The sequence below is a fragment of the Felis catus genome, chromosome D4, assembly GCF_018350175.1.
Source record: "Felis catus isolate Fca126 chromosome D4, F.catus_Fca126_mat1.0, whole genome shotgun sequence".
Classification (NCBI taxonomy): Eukaryota; Metazoa; Chordata; class Mammalia; order Carnivora; family Felidae; genus Felis; species Felis catus.
The window spans coordinates 30,574,262-30,591,021 of record NC_058380.1 but is presented as its reverse complement, the minus strand read 5'-3'; the positions used below and the strand labels follow the sequence as shown (position 1 = coordinate 30,591,021).

Genomic DNA, 16,760 nt, shown 5'->3' with positions numbered 1-16,760 from the left:
CATGCACCCATCCAAACTTGCACTGAAGCACAAACTGGGTCCCAGGTTTTAATATATGACACCCAGCTGAGAACCACTGCTTTATGGCCCTAACTGGGGTTCCCATTTCTAGAACTTCCATCTAGAGAAGGTCCAACACTAAGGAAATTATTACACTGTACTGCATCCACAACAGCTCATAATAGAGCCATTAAAAATGTTTACCAGGGCGCCTGGGTGGCTCAGTCAGTTAAGCGTCCAACTTCGGCTCAGGTCACGATCTTACAGTTCATGAGTTTGAGCTCTGCATTGGGCTCCATGATGACAGCTCAGAGCTTGGAGCCTGCTTCGGATTCTGTCTAGCCCTCTCTCTCTGGCCCTCTCCCACTTGTGCTCTGTCTCTCTCTCTCTCTCTCTCTCAGTCTCAAAAATAAGTAAAAACATTAAAAAAAAATGTTCACCAAAAATTCACAGGGCAGCTGGGTGGCTCAGTCAATTAAGCGTCTGACTCTTGATTTTGGCTCAGGGCATCATCTCACGGTTGAGTGATCAAGCTCCATGACAGGTTCTGCACTGAGCGTAGAGTCTGCTTAGGATTCTTTCCCTCCTGATCCCTCTGTCCCTCCCCCACTTGCAAATGCTGTCTTTCAAAAAAATTTAAAAGAAAATGTTTACCAAACATTGTTAGTGACATGGAAATGACTTTGACCATGTCAAATGGAAAAAGAAAGAATATAAAGCACTCCGTATATATGTATTATCATCTTAATATTTAAGTATATCTATGTATTAAAAAAAAGGAAAAAATTAGTCCAATGTTAAAAGTAATTACCTTAAATGGTAAGATAAGTGGCTTTAATTTTCTTTATAATTGTATGCATTCTCTAAACTATCTAAATTGTCTTATGGATCTTTATTAATAGAAGAGTACTTTTTAAGAAACTAAGGAAAATATCTTTTCTGATAGCACATGATTTATCAAAAATAATTTCACATTTCCTTGAAAGTAAAACTTCCCTCCATATACCTAACATGATACACTGCGAAGGACACAAGACCTCACTTGTGTGGTATTCCTACCAAAGTGCATAACATTGTTCCAGACAAACTCGGTTCTGAGCTGTTGTACAAAATAACGGGTCCTTCCTCTTCCGACATGTCAAAGTCAAAGATAAAGGAAGAGTAAAGAGCTGTTCCAAATGAAAGACGACTAAATGCAGTGCACACTCTGGACTGGATCCTGAACCAGGCATTTCTTTTCTTTTGCTAAAAGGACATTATAGGACAACTGGTGAAATTTGAGTACTCTGTAGATTACATGATATAGAGAATTAGATAATAGTAATGTAACAAGGTTAATATGTTTGATAATTATACAATGTTTTTAGGAAAAACATTTAAAGTATTTAGGGATAAAGAGGTATTTCTACACTTTACTCTTTTTAAAATTTTTTTAGTGTTTATTTTTGAGAGAGAGAGAGAGAGACAGAGCATGAGTGGGGGATGGGCAGAGAGAGAAAGGGAGACAGAATCCGAAGCAGGCTCCATGCTCCGAGCTGTCAGCACAGAGCCGGATTCGGGGCTCAAACCCACGAGCTGTGAGATCATGACCTGAGCTGAGGTCAGACGCTCAACAGACTGAGCCACCCAGGCGCCCCATCTGCACTTTAAATGTCAAAGAAAAAAGGTGTGTGTGTGTGTGTGTGTGTGTGTGTGTGTGTGTGTGTGTGTGTGTGTAAGGGAAGGAGAGAGGCAGAGAGAGGGAGGGGGTATGATAAAGCAAATGTTAACAGTTGGGGAATCTGGATGAGGGTATATGGGAATTCTGTGTATAATTCTTGCAACTTTCTATAAATCTGAAGTTTTTATTTATTTTTTTTTTACATTTATTTATTTTTGAGGGACAGAGTGAGACAGAGCGTGGGCAGGGGAAGGGCAGAGAGAGAATGAGACAGAATATGAAGCAGCTTCCAGGCTCTGAGCAAGCAGTCAGCACAGAGCCTGATGCGGGGCTTGAACCCATGAATCATGAGATCATGACCTGGGCCGAAGTCAGACTGAGCCACCCAGGCACCCCAATAAATCTGAAGTTATTTTTAAAGAAAAAAGAAAAATCCCTCCATAATCCCATATCCCACTCTACCCCTATCCTCATGTATGACTTCACTTAATAGGCATCATTTTGTGTTAACATATACTCATCCTTTTAAAAGACTCATAGTTTTGCTACTAAAAAAAGCTGGAAACATGAGTTTGTGCTTTTGAGCTATAATTTCCTTATTTCCACAGAATAAATCCCTGAAGTGAGAAAAAAAAAAATACACATATGCTTCCCCAAATAAGCAGCTCTGATCCAGAAGTCTTTCTGTAAGCAAGCAGACTATGGCCATTACACAGCAAAATTGAAGTACTCTCCAAAAATAGCAGAATTAAGCCTTTCTCTAACCCTCACGCTCCAATATGGTGGCAGATACACTAGCCTGATGTTCTCAACATGTAATTTCTAGGGAATACATCTGTGGGAGTATGCCCACCAGCTGCTCAGCCTTCTCAGACTGAGCTACTCTCTGCTGGACTTCTGGGGGTCTTTTGGGGGAAGGGGTGGTGTTTTAATGAGGTGGTGTTTTAATGAACATAGTTTTTACATGTCCTTTGGTTAAAACTTGTAGCCAGGATCCTAAATGGAATCAACAGTCAAGAACTTGGAATACTTTGGGAATAACGGCTCCCTTGACATTAAACTGTTGACGGCTAATAGTGTCAACGTACACTATTCTAGTCTCCTTTAGCCTTTTTTTTTAACCTATTTTCTTTTAAATGTGATTCACAAGTTGTTTCAGTTTAATCTAAACTCAGTGCTATGAAGGTTGAATAATTTAACACAAACTTTAGGCAGTAAGCATCTGTCTTGTTAGGGCCAAGCATAAGACACAAAGAAACACTACGTGTGTACAGGCAGGCACGGGTGGTCAGGAGCGGTGTCAGGCTGCACCAGCCCAAGACTACCTTCCAGATCAGAGCACTTTCTAGAAGAAGGTATGGCAGCCATAAATTGGTTTTATACACTGTATCAGTTTTTCTTAAAATGTCATCATGATAGCCAAGTGACCTAACCATGGGGCTAGGAACTTGTTTAAATTTGTTAGTAGTCTAAATTAGTAATGTTAAATCAAAACCATAATTATGCTTAGCTTCAACTGCAAAAGAAAATTTAACCAGTTTAACAGACTCCTGTGTAGTTTTTTTCTTTACAAGAGTGCTTTGTGTAGTTACCAATAAATAACTCATTTTTCACCTTACATCATTTCCTGAACCAAGACGTAAGGTCACCCAAGAAATAAATGGAAGATCCTTCCTGTGTCACCTAAAGTGACTGCCAAGGTTGCAAAGGTTAACAGTTCTAGTAAAACCCTCCTGGTTCCCCCCACCCTCCTGACCAAGGTCTGCAGTACGTACTTTTCATCCGTGAACTTCTCAGATGTAAAGTCTGCCTGTCTCTCGCTCTCATAGGGTCGATATTCCCTGTAGGATCTCCGCTCTGCTCTGTCAAGTGTCACCTCCGTCCCCCGGCTGTCATTCCATCCCTGCTGCTCCCCTCTTCTAGGAGCTCGCTTCTGGCCTGCCAAATCAGAAGGGACAGCTGGGACACCAGGTCCATGAAAGCACACCTACAGGGAGTTTTAAATTCCACTTTTCTAGAAGTCAACATCATAGGAAAATCCAGGAAGTTTGGAAACGTTCAGAGAAGAAAAAAGTTATGGATATTATCGTAGCCCACAGTCAACTACCATCGACCCTTGAACAACACAGGTTTGAAGTGCATGGGCCCACTTACAGAATTTTTCAGATGCAGTACAGAAGTGTAAATGTATTTTCTCTTCCTTATAATTTTAATAACATTTTCTCTTCTCTAGCTTATCTGCCCTACGAATATATACTACATATACAAAATAAATGTTAATTGACTATTACTGGTAAGGCTTCCAGTCAATAGTAGCCTACTAGTAGTTAAGTTTTTGGGAAGTTCAAAGTTATATGTGGATTTTCAACTGCATGGCTTGAAACCTGGTTTCAACCTAACCCCCTGGTTGCTCAGGGTCAACTGTACTTCCTCATAAAACTTTTAAGATACTTAGGTTTTCTTTCCCTTCTGTCCTAGAAAATATAAGATAAACTACACCATCCAGCCTATAATTACAGGTAACTCACAATGACTGTGACAGCTATGGATACACACATTTGCTAAATTAACTACAGTTGTCAACAGCAGTTTTATTAAAACATGGTAGCTACACTCCATACAGAATATTAAAGGATAAATGCCCTGTATGTCAGATTGTACTTTCAGATAAACTATGGTTCATCATTGGCTACTAAGGTTTTCGTTTCTAAATACAGTTCTGTACTGCTGTTATCTTTTTTTGTTTGAAAACAGATTTTCCTGCTCTCTTGATCTTTGATGGAATTTATACATTTATGATCATACTTTTCAATATGAGGCCATACTGCTATCTACCAACTGATCCAAGGGACAGCACTGGAAGGGGGCATCTCTCGTTCACAGAAAGGCCAGCACCCAGCCAGGGCCACTCCAGGCCTCTCTCTCACTTTACTCCTCTCTAGTTTTGACGCTTTAAAAATTTTAAGCAGAGTCTATGTCTGAAAGCAGCTAACACTTGGTAAGTACATTGTAAGGAACTTTGTCACTTCTTAAATCATTTTCTAAAAATGCATCTTATTTTTCTTTAAAAAAAGATATTAAAAGCTCTCCATCTCAAACATGATGTACCATTTTTATTACAGTAGCTTCCATTTTCCTTGGTATAATTTATACCCTTCACATTGGTTGTATGGCTATCAAAAATTTTTTTTAATGTTTATTTTTGAGAGACAGAGAGAGCGCACATGAGCAGGGAAGGGGTGGGGGTGGGGTGGGAAACAGAGGATCTGAAGTGGGCTTTGCGCTGACTGCAGAGAGCCTAAATGCGATGTAGGGGCCCATGAGATCATGATCTGAGCCAAAGTTGGATGCTTAACCAACTGAGCCATCAAAATATTAAATGTATTTGAAGTAATGAGTAATTTTTAAAGTCCCGGATTCCTCTCTTAGACAGATATATGCAACTCTTAAGGAATATATGTTTACACATATTTTTCTGTCTTCCTACTGAATAGCTTCTATCTGAACTTTGTACTGGGCACATGTACATAGTAACATAGTTCCAGTATCTTACTGATTCCATTTTAAAGCAGAAGTCAAGTCTGTGACACCACAAACATAAAATTGTGCAATTTATTACTTGTTAACATAAAGTATTTTTTCAATGTGAAAAGTTCCACAATAAATCTAAGTTCAGTCTTAAGTTAACGTCCCTTAAATCGGATTTGCATCCTGTACTGATGTTACAATCTGAGCTTGTGACGTGTTTGGGAAATGGGAAAGATGTTATCTTTCTCATAATAGATCATTGTTTCTCTTGCAGAAACAAAACAGAGAGTGACACTTGTCCCGGGAGTATGCAATGCCAAATGAGGGCAGGTAATAGAGATCAAATTTGGAATGTGAGGTAGAAAATGTTATTTTGGAAGTTTATTATCTAACAAGTTGAAAATTGTAATAGAGTATGACATAACAGCAATCAGCTGATATGTCAATAGTGACAATACTTTTCCTTCAATGCAAAAACATTATTTTAATACAGCTTCAAATTTCCTATTTATAACCTATCTTTAAATAAAACCTGGGGCACCTGGGTGGCTCAGTCAGTTAAGTGTCTGACTTCGGCTCAGGTTATGATCTCATGGTTTGTGGGTTCATGCTCTGCATCAGGTTCTGTGCTGACAGCTCAGAGCCTGGAGCCTGCTTCGGATTCTGTGTCTCCCTCTCCCACTGCCCCTCCCCTGCTCACGCTCTCTCTCTCTCAAAAATAAATAAACGTTAAAAATTTTAAAAAAAAACCTTTAGTATCTCCACTCAGCTACAAAATTACTTAGGAGCTTATCCTACCTCTTTGCTTCCTCAAGGTTTTTTTTTTTTTTTTTATTGTATTAAATTTGGAATTCACCATTCAAAACTTAAAATGACATTTACTGCATACTTTATATTAAAACTTCTTCCAAAGTTTTGGTGTACAAACTTAAAAAATAAAATTTTAAAAATTATATAGGGGCACCTGGGTGGCTCAGCTGGTTAAGTGTCCAACTGTTGATCTGGTCTCAGGTCATGCTATCATGGTTCATGAGATCGAGCCATACTTGGGGCTCTGCACTGACAGCAGGGAACCTGCTTAGGATTTTCTCTCCCTCTCTTTCTGCTCTTCTCCTGCTCATGTGCACACGCATGTGTGCACTCTCTCTCTCAAAACAAACATTAAAAATACCATTAAATGTAACTGGATATTTATTAGAAAAATTATGAATACACTGCAAACATCTGTCTCCCCAAAACCCAAAGATAAAAGGGGTCCAGTTTCCCCCCCATAATTTAGTGCTAAGTGATCAAGATTGCAACTGAACCTAGTTTGTTTTTCTGTGCTGGGTCAGCAGCTCCAAGTGGATAATGCAAACACTGAATTTCTCTAGCCCTTTCCAATAAAACGCTGGCACATGCTGTCTGATCACTGATCTAAACCCAAGCCCATATGAAGGGGCAGAATACAATAAAATTTACAGTAAGATTTCCTACAAAACAAAGTTGAGCTTTCACTCAAAGACAATAGTTCTGAAAGGCTAGGAAAAGCAAAGCTGAAAACAGTCTCTGTAGACTTCAGTAACGAGTTTATAAAACAAGGCTCACTCAAGGATTAAATATTGAAGGGCATTAAAAACCTCTGTTTCCATGGGAAAATCTTGTGATTTCCATATTCACATCCAAAAATATTTCCATTATATGTCAACCATGTTTTGACTTTGATTCTTCTCTACACTGAGCATTCATTTATAATATTCTAACTAAATTAAAAATTTTGAATGTTAGAAAGGTACAGTCCATATTAATTAGGGCTACAAAACCTTGAGAGAGTAGCTCTCTATAAATTTAGTACTAACTACATAAATGGAAATTAATGAGCTGTTTGCTCCTGAAATAACATTTACTTGAAAAAGAACCAGGATGACAAAATTTCCATCCTACCTACAAAATTAACTAAGAATCTTTAATATAGATCTCAAAACCCAGGTCATCTGGATTATGAACAATTGACAGAAAAAAGTTATGAACCCACTAGATTACAATGCAAGTTAAACAAGCAGGCTGCAACTCAGTTTACATATCATTTAAATTTAGAAAAAAAGAAATAGCTCTGTTTGTACATAAATACAAGGTGTTAACCAGTAATAAAAATAGATTTTTGCTTTACTTCATACATTTCAGAATTGTTCAAAATTTACAAAAATTTTATAAATTTTTGTTATAAGATAAAAATTCATGATTTTTAATATTAAAAAGGTTAAAAAGCAGTATATTAACATTACTAACTGCAGTTTCACACTACTTTAAAGGATAAAATACATTATTTTCATCTGTTAAAAAGAAAAGGGAGAGGAAAAGCTTAGCCTTAGTCAATTCTTTCATTACTGTATCTAAATAGATTTATGCGAAAAATCAGAACACAAAACGTACAATATATCTCACGTCTCATTCACTGTTTAAACAGGCTCATAAATGTGCTGGCCTACTAGCATGGGGTCTTAAAATATCCAAAAGCATTGAAAATAATTTTCAATATCTTTATTATAGTGACTTGATTTTCTATTTCTCAGGGGATATTGCTGGACTGAAGTTTTCAAAGACAAAAGTAAAGCAAACTTTACCTAGCTGCACGAGTCAAAGACCCAACACTTAAATCAGAGTTGTAATCTCAGGGCTGGGATGCACAACTGTCATCAAGCAAGGAACAAGCCAGCAAAGCCCAGTTGAATACAATGCCAAACACTGGCTCAAGTGGTCGAATGACACATCTTAATCTTAACACTCTTTTTAAGCAAACCTTAGGACCACTGCTTTATTTTAGGAAAACAGAGGAAATACAGGTGGAGTCTTACAGACTATGAACTGATGCAGTTCAGGTGATAAACGACTCTTAGGTACCCTCCCTCGCTGGATGCGGACAGTGGTACCTGGCTAAATAGGTTGTGGGGAACTTTGAATATTCTTGTTTAAAAGGGTTAAAGGTTAAAAAACGCTTTTCTTAAAGCAGCCTGACTTAATGACAAGTTACACGTCCCAACGACACAACATGCTGTATTGAAAAATGATGCCGGCTGACTGCTGGAAGCTACAGTAAGGGGATGGGGTGTACGAGGATGGGGTGAAAGCACGGAGCCTGGCAGGAACCGGGGACCCCGCGTCCGCCCCCGCCGCATTCGGCTCGCGGCCCTGACGTCACAGCCCGCCCCCGCGGTCACCCAGGCCTTCGCTCCATCACAGAGGCCCGAGCCCCTCATCCCCACGATTCCTCACACACCCTGGGCTCTCGCCACCACCCCCAAGGGCCGGGTGCGCCCTCCTTGCTCACCCTCCCTCCTTCCCCACCCCGCTTCTCTTCTGACCTCCCGACCCGAATTTTGCAGAGGTTGGGCTAGAGGATGGAGACCGTCCCTGCTAGCTCTAGATTTGAGCGCCCGGGGTAGCGACCCTAGTTATCCCGACAAACACTACCCCAACATTATCCCTCAACTTTGCCCAACTTGTAATCGCTCAGTTCTGGGATTCTGAGACCCCTATTCCAAGCCAGCACGCCGCCCCCCGCCCAAGGGGCTGGAAAAGGCCAGAAGGGGCGTGACACCCCCTCCCGTTCTCTTTTCCTACCTTCCTCCGTCACAAGGACCCTCAACTTAACCCGTCTTCCCAGGAGCCCCTTCCCTTTCTGGATCAAGACCCTCTGACCCCGGTCTCACAGTGAGGGTCGAGGGACGGCAGAAGAGGGGTGACCTCCGTGACCCCATTCTCCTTCCCCTCCCGCCCACTGCGCCTACCCGGGGGTGCCCAGGTGCCCGGCGGGGCGCGCGTACCGGGTGGCAGCGGGCCGCCCCCGGGGCTGTCCGGCTGCTGCGCGCCAGGGGCCGGGAGGCTCTTGCGCTCCTTCTGGGACTCCCTCCGGCCGCCGCCCGCGCCAGGTCTGTGGCCCGAGGCCCCGGCCGGACTCCTGCCGCCGCGGTTGCCGGCCCCGGCCGCCGCCGCTGCCTCGTCGCGCCTCTTGCGCTGCAGCTGCTGCTGGCGCCGGTGCTCGGCCTCGCGCAGGATGTCGAACGGGTCCGACTCGTCGTCCAGCAGCTGGTGGAAGCGGTTGGCCACGACGCAGCCGAAACTCTCCTGCATCGCGGCGCCTGCGGCGGCCGCGGCCACGGGGCTCCCCAGAGCGCCCTTCATGCCGCCGCGGCCACTGCGGGCCCGCCGCTGGCAGCCCACGCGAGCGAGTCTCAGCAAAACCGGCGGCGAGGACCCATCCCGCCCGCTGCTACCGCCCTCCCAGCCCTGCCCGGTCCCGGCCCTCCCCGCGCCCGCCCCCGCGCCGCCGCCGCCGCTGCCCGCCCAGCCACCGCCCGACAGCCAATCAGCACACGCAGACACGCCCCCTTTCCTAGTCGGCGCGTCTGGAAGCCCAATCAGCGGCCGGAGGCTGTCACGTCACGCGACCTCTATGCCCCTCCCCCCGACTCAGCAGAGAGGGGCGGGGCACAGGGGCGGAGCTACTGGGAGGAGCAACGAGTCTTGTAGTCCGGGCGGCCCCGCTGTGCGGGTGGGTCACGGCCATTATTTGTATTCTCTCTGGCGCTGGATACACATTGGTTATGGGCCACTCATCTTTGAAGTTCATATGTTCATCTAGCCATTCAACTACATATTGAACACTTACTATGTGCCAGGCATTATGTTGTAAGAGGTACTAGCTCCGTGTTTTTGCGGATCTTAGTCTAGAGACAGAAAAGTGCGGTAAAGGAAGGGACAGACTTTTCTACGCGCCAGTAGCAGAGACCTGACCTAATTAGGAGGCCTGGAAAGGCTTTCCCTGGGAAGTGACGGTTAAACTGACATACTACCAAGGATGACCGGGGCAGGAGCAACCACACGTGAAGATGTCTTGAGGTGGGATGGAGCACAACCCATTGAAACTCAGAGGATACCATTGTAACTGGATTGCAAAGAGCTGAGGGACAGCTTTTTTTTTTTTTTTCCCCCTAGGAGCAATAGGAAGCAAATTTTAAGCCTAAGCATGTATTTGAAAAGGCTACTCTAGTTGCACTGTGAAGGACTAGGTTGGAGGCAGGTCCAAATAGATGTAAGGAAACCAAGCAAAAGATTGTTGCAGAACTCCAGAGAAGAGTTGATGATGACAGTGACTTGAATTAGAATGGTTGAGTGGAGGTGAAGAGACTCATTGATTCAAGAGCTGTTTGGGAGGTTGTATCAACAGGACCTGGTGATGCGTTAGATATGGGTGTTGAGGGAAATGAAGAGGGTATGATGACTCCTATTTCTGGCTTGTGCAGCTGGAATGGTGGTGCATTCCAAAGAGATAGAACACTGGAGGAGACCATTTTGATGGGAATCATGAGTTAGTTTTGGACATATTGAGGGTTTTTAAAATTTTTTTAAATGTTTTTATTTTTGAGACAGAGAGAGACAGAGCATGAGCAGGAGAGGGGCAGAGAGAGGGAGACACAGAATCCGAAGCAGGCTCCAGGCTCTGAGCTGTCAGCACAGAACCCGACGCAGGGCTCGAACTCAACCGACTGAGCCACCCCGGCGCCACCCCCTCCCCCCCCCCTTTTTTTTCTTTCAGTTGAGAACTGGAACTCAGAGGACTCTGAACTGGACAGTCCTCCAGGAAGTTTTGCCTGGCACCTGTCTGTCTATCCCACTCCTTCCTTTTCCTCTTACATTTTCCCAGAACCTGTATTTTGTTAGGACATCAGGTGGCTGTATGCCCCAGGGGAAGCTGGGCTTATCAGCCTCAAACTTGCTTAATCCTAATCATGTACTCTAATTCCATTCCCTTGCCAATGATTGGTGTAGGAATAAGCTCCTGGTGCAAATCTTCCCTGAGGGGAACTATTATGGAAGATTCCTGGGAACATTTTTCTTATATCTAAAAAGGGATTGAGAAGGGATCTGTTATTTCCCACCTCTGTTCTCTGCTCTCTGTTATGTGAGGAAGACATAATGCCTAGAGTTGCTGTTCCTTATTGTAGCTATGAGAATGGCAGAGCAGAAGGGTAGAGAAAACCTTAATTCCTTGGTGCTGATTTATCCCACTGGGAAGACTCCCTACCTCAGATTTATTATATAAGAGGATAAATAACATTATTGTTTAATCTGCTCTTAGTTTTATTTGTCTTGATTCAAAAGCATCACCTTAGAGCTTCTTGCTCAGGTGAGTCATCACCAGCATGACTGCTGCCAGGTTTGTGTTTTACTCATTTAATTTTCTGTCATTCCTGAGGAGGATAGGGATGATGCCTGTCATTCATTGCTTTCTTATTCATTGCAGTTTACATGCCCAGTGCTTCAAATTCTGGGTAGTTGTGTGGTAGGTTCTCAGTAAATATTTGCTGAATGAATATTTTAAGATATTCAGTCATCTCCTTTTTGGACTCAGCAGAGGTTTATGATCAAAAGCCTATTCTTTTTACCCAAAAGAATTGATAGCAGGTGTTCAAACAAAAACTTGTACATGAGTGTTCGTGGCAGTACTGCTTGCAATATTCAAAGGTGGAAACAGCCCAAATATACATCAGTGGATGAATGGATAAACAAAATGTGGTACAATGGATTAATATTTGTGTATAAAAGGGAATGAGGTACTTATACATGCTACAATATAAATGAATGTTGAAACATTATGGCCAGATACAAAAGGCCACACATTGTATGCCCCTTTATATAAAATGTCCAGTATAGGCAAATCCATAGAGACAGAAACCAGATTAGTGGTTGCCAGGGGTAGGGGGGAAAGGAGATGGGGAGCGACCATTTAAGGTGCATGAAGTTGCCTTTTGGGGTGAGGAAATTTTTCTGGAATTTATAGTGGTGTTAGTTGTACCAAATGTGAATGTAGTAAATACCACTGAATTGTACACTTTAAAATGGCTACAATAGCACACCTTTCCGAGTTTTTGGCTATGAGGATTGGGGCAGCCTGAGACAGGGGTCCTGCACTGAGATGCCTCAAATCCTTGTTAAAAATGTTTAGGTCCCCATGAGGCCCCACACTGTCCGAGCTAACCAGGAGATTTAGGTAGGAAGGGGATTGATGGGCTTCATTGTTTATAAAATCAGTTGTGCTGATAAAAGAAGTAAAGCTGGGAAAGCTTTGAGTCCGGCACCTGTTCATGGTCATCATTAACCAAGCTTTACCTGGAGTACACATCAGATGGGACATCAGTCTGGCTGTAAATTTCAGCCAGCTGTTAGATGGGAACATGGAGTATGGCTGTGTACCTGCAGATGTATTATTTCTTTTGTGGCATGAATAAATGTATCTGTGATGTACAAAAAAAAAAAAAAAAAGACTACAATAGTAAATTTTATGTGATTCTACCACAATATTTAAAGCATATATTTTGGAGTTCTATCATGATTTGAATCCTGGCTCTGCCACTAATTAATTTTGTGACCTTGGACCTTTTCCTTATTTCTGTGCCTCAGTTTTCTCATCTGTAAAATGGAAAAAATAATGATACCTATTTCTGAGGGTTATTGTGAAAACTGGGTCAGATAATGCATATGAAGTGTTGAGCACCATGCCTGGCACAAAGTAAGTCCTCAGTGAAAGTCATTATCAACATTATTATTATCATCATTTTGAATCACACTTAAGACTAGGTAGAGTCATAATGAGCCCTCATTATTATGAGAGGAATGAAATTTCCAAAGATTCTTTATGCACCAGAATTACCACATGTACCAGAGACCATATTTTGAGAAGCACTGCTTCAAACCAGATGTCTCCGGCAACTTTAAGCTGCCCATCACCAAGCAACAACAAGGGACCATTACCACTTGAGAGAGGACCTGTCATCCTCTAAATTTTTTTAATGTTTATTTATTTTTGAGAGAAAGAGAGAAACAGAGCACAAGCAGGGAAGGGGCAGAGAGAGACAGAGCACGAGCAGGGGAAGGGCAGAGAGGGTGGAGACACAGAATTGGAAACAGGCTGCAGGCTCTGAGCTGTCAGCAGAGAGCCCAACATGGGGCTCGAACCCACAAGCTGTTTGATCCCACAAGCTGAAGTTGGATGCTCAACCAACTGAGCCACCCAGGCACCCCGGGCTTGTCATCTTACTAGACATTTGGAGACAGCTTACTCCCCCATTGCCCTCCTATTTCCTTTCCAACACCACCAATCACAACAGTTTCTTAAGGCATGCTCTGGGAGCACTGCATTCTAATTTCCAAATCATAACTGCCTAAAACAGTTATAAGTCAACCAATCCTGATTACTTTAGGATTAAGAACACCTTTAAAACCAATGAAATAGAGATAAGTAGCTTCTAGCTGGTGTTAGCTGGCCGTGGGTTTCCTTTGGGGTTATTAATTACTGTAGAATTTACTGATGGAAACTTATTAAGTAGCATCACATTTTTTCCTGACAATTTTTCTGCTGGAAGATTGCATCCTTAAATGCGTTCCTAAAATAACAACTCTTATCACATGAGCATGAGTTATTTGCAACGTTGTGTTTAATGTGGTCAATTTAACAGACTTTATTTATTTTTTATTTTTTTAAGTTTATTTATTTATTTGAGAGAGACAGAGACAGTGGGGAGGGGTAGAGAGAGGGGGAGACAGAGAATCCCAAGCTGGCTCTGCATTGCCAGTGCAGAGTCTGATGTGTGGCTCAAACCCACAAAACCGTGAGATCATGACCTGAGCTGAAACCAAGAGTTGGACGCTTATCCGACTGAGCCACCCAGGCACCCCTAGACTAATATTTCTAATAATCCAAGGTATAAAAACTATCTTTAGTAATTATAATATCAAACAGAACACACACACACACACACACACACACACCCCACCCCACCCCACACACACACACTCACTCACACACGGCCATATAACTTAGAAAATAAAGCATACCAAAAAAGCAGTGGGGTGTGGATGCTGAATAATATCATTAGCCCTTCCATAGCAGTTATTTATTGGCACCAGTGGAAATGCATGCAATTTAACTACATACAAATTGCTAATTACCTTGAGTTACTTAATATACAAATTCCATTAGGAATAGTAAAATAAAATTCACTAAAATCTTCCAGATTGACTTGAAATTCTCAGGAAGATCAGTCCAGAGTTTAAAAACATGTAGTTGTATTACTTAAAAAAATTTTTTTTATCATGTTTATTTATTTTTGAGACAGAGAGAGACAAAGCATGAGTGGGGGAGGGGCAGAGAGAGAGGGAGACTCAGAAGCAGGCTCCAGTCTCTGAGCTGTCAGCACAGAGCTTGACACGGGGCTCGAACTCCCGAGCTGTGAAATCATGACTTGAGCTGAAGTTGGATGCTTAACTGACTGAGCCACCTAGGTGTCCCTTTAGCTGTATTACTTTTAGTTATACGCAGGGAAAAATGCCTAAGAGAGGGCCAAGGCACAGGGGCCAGTCAGGATGCAAAGGGTTTGCATTTTTGTGAATCACCAAAGAGTTGCAGTCTATATACTCTGTTTTGCCACTGGGTTGCTGCCATCCCTTTGCCTATCTTTTCTTCTCTATGAAATTAGGATGATTATAATCAGTCCTATGTTCCACGTATGGTTGATGGGAAAAGAAAATCAGAGAAGTAAATTGAAAAAGGTAAAACGGTATTATATTATTTTACAATTGTTTCTACTTCCTTGTATCATATATGTAAAAACAAACTATTTTTCCTAATTCTAAGAGGATCTCAAATGTTTTATGCCAGTTGAGTCAATTGTGATAAGATTAATAAAGTTATAGTTCCTGGTTTAGTTGTTACAAGATTGATAAGTGAATTTAAATTCAGTGTCCCACAGAAAATGAATAAAGCAAGTATGTAGTCTCAAAGTTAGGGGTTATAGAACCATAAACCATTGACATCAGGATGTGACATCAGAGAAAATTTTGCCAAGCCAAAATACATTATGATGACCAGACACAGAATATTTTAAATCCAGAAAGGACCTGTACCCACCTTACAATATTTGTATTCTTAGTATCACTGAAGTTCTTTCCAGTTTTTTTCCTTTTTTTACAAAAATGTTTATTTACTTTTGAGAGAGAGACAGACAGAGCATGAGTGGGGAAGGGACAGAGAGCAAGAGAGGGAGACACAGAATCTGAAGCAGGCTCCAGGTTCTGAGCTGTCAGCACAGAGCCTGGTGTGGGGCTTGAACACACAAACCACGAGATCATGACCTGAGCCGAAGTTGGACACTCAACCGACTGAGACACCCAGGCGCCACTTTTCCTTTTTTTTCTTTAAGTTTATTTATTTTGAGAGAAACAGCCCGAGTGGGGGAAGGAGAGAGAGAGAATCCCAAGTAGGCTCTGTACTGTCAGCACAGAGCTAGAGTTGGGGCTTGAACTCACAAAGCCGTGAGATCCTGACCTGAGTTGAAATCAAGAGTCAGATGCTTAACCGACTGAGCTACCCAGGTGCCTCTCCAGCTTTTCCTCTTATGACAAGATGTTACTGCCTAACCCTGTTTGTATCCTCAGACCACAGTGCAAATAGAACAGAATTTTATTCTATGTTCCTACTATTAAAATCTTGATCTTGGTCATAGCTTTAATTAAAGCTAAATAAAATAATTTGGAATTTAGAACTTTTTAGTTCCACATTTATTCATGAGGAATCTTAGAATTAAATCACTGGCCTGTCTTTGGTCATTTGTACACCTTTGAACCAGTTGCTATAGTGAAGGGCATTTAATTCTCTGATCAGTCAGGCTGGGGTCGCAAGGCCAACCTGGAGTCTGATTATAGTCAGCCCCCTGAACCCTGGGACTGTGTGGACAGGGGTGGTTCCCCGAGGAAAATAAGGTTTCCAATACTTGCATATAGGAATAGGTGCTGGGCAGGAAACTCAGAATCCCCCATCAGTGATGATTAGCGTGAACATGTTATTGATATGCCTCTTGTAGCACTGGATTCTTGTGCCCCCATTATAATTCTTTCTTCTTATTTCTCCTCCTTAAGACCAGAAAGCGTACCTAACTCTTTCTGAATCCCTTCTTTCTCTTCTTTCTGGCCCCTTCTGTCTGGTCGCATCTTCAGTGCCTGGAGAGGTGCCCTTCATTCAGGAAATATTTATTGTGTGAATGAATTAGTTTCTTGCTTGTATGCATGTGCTCCTGGTAAATAACTTTGCATGTGTTAAAAATGCAACAAATTAATTAATGTGTGAAAATTAATTAATACATGTTACGTGATCAAATGGATGTTATACTGTTTCTGAATCATTATTCTATTCTATAGAATAAAATATTCTATAGCAAATATTCCATTTGCTAATAATCATAGCCAAATTTTATATAGTGCTTACTAGGTGCTAGCCATCATTCCAATTCTGTTCATTTAATCCTTACAACCACCTGAAGAGGTGGATGCTTCTACTGTCCCCATGGTATAGTAAGAAGAGTGCCTCGGTAAGTAACAGAGTTCGCACAGGAACGCAGGCAGTCTGGCTCTCCTAACCATTATGCTTTTCTGCTAAGTAGTGAGCCAAAGCTGATGTGTGAGCAGGATATGGTTTCTCGCTCCTTTTTTAAAAATTTTTTATTTGTTTTTTGAGAGAGAGAGAGAGAGAGAGAGAGAG

The 16,760-nt window shown here is 42.1% G+C and overlaps 1 protein-coding gene and 1 pseudogene across 3 annotated transcripts in view; one reads left to right on the top strand and one right to left on the bottom strand.

The window, feature by feature from the left end:
• HABP4 (hyaluronan binding protein 4) overlaps positions 1–9,447 on the bottom strand; it is a 41,357-nt gene extending 31,910 nt beyond the window's left edge. The window contains exons 1-2 of one of the 3 annotated variants that reach the window (XM_023242257.2): positions 8,956–9,447; positions 3,436–3,598 (exon numbers count right to left, since the gene is read on the bottom strand). In XM_023242257.2, coding sequence (XP_023098025.1) covers positions 3,436–3,598; positions 8,956–9,349 — 557 coding nt within the window. In that variant the 5' untranslated portion in view covers positions 9,350–9,447. The remainder of the gene's footprint in view (positions 1–3,435; positions 3,599–8,955) is intronic. The other 2 variants (XM_023242256.2, XM_023242258.2) reach the window with 2 other exon arrangements.
• Positions 9,448–10,773: 1,326 nt separating this feature from the next.
• LOC123381683 lies at positions 10,774–13,056 on the top strand (annotated as a pseudogene).
• The last annotated feature ends 3,704 nt before the right edge of the window (positions 13,057–16,760 follow it).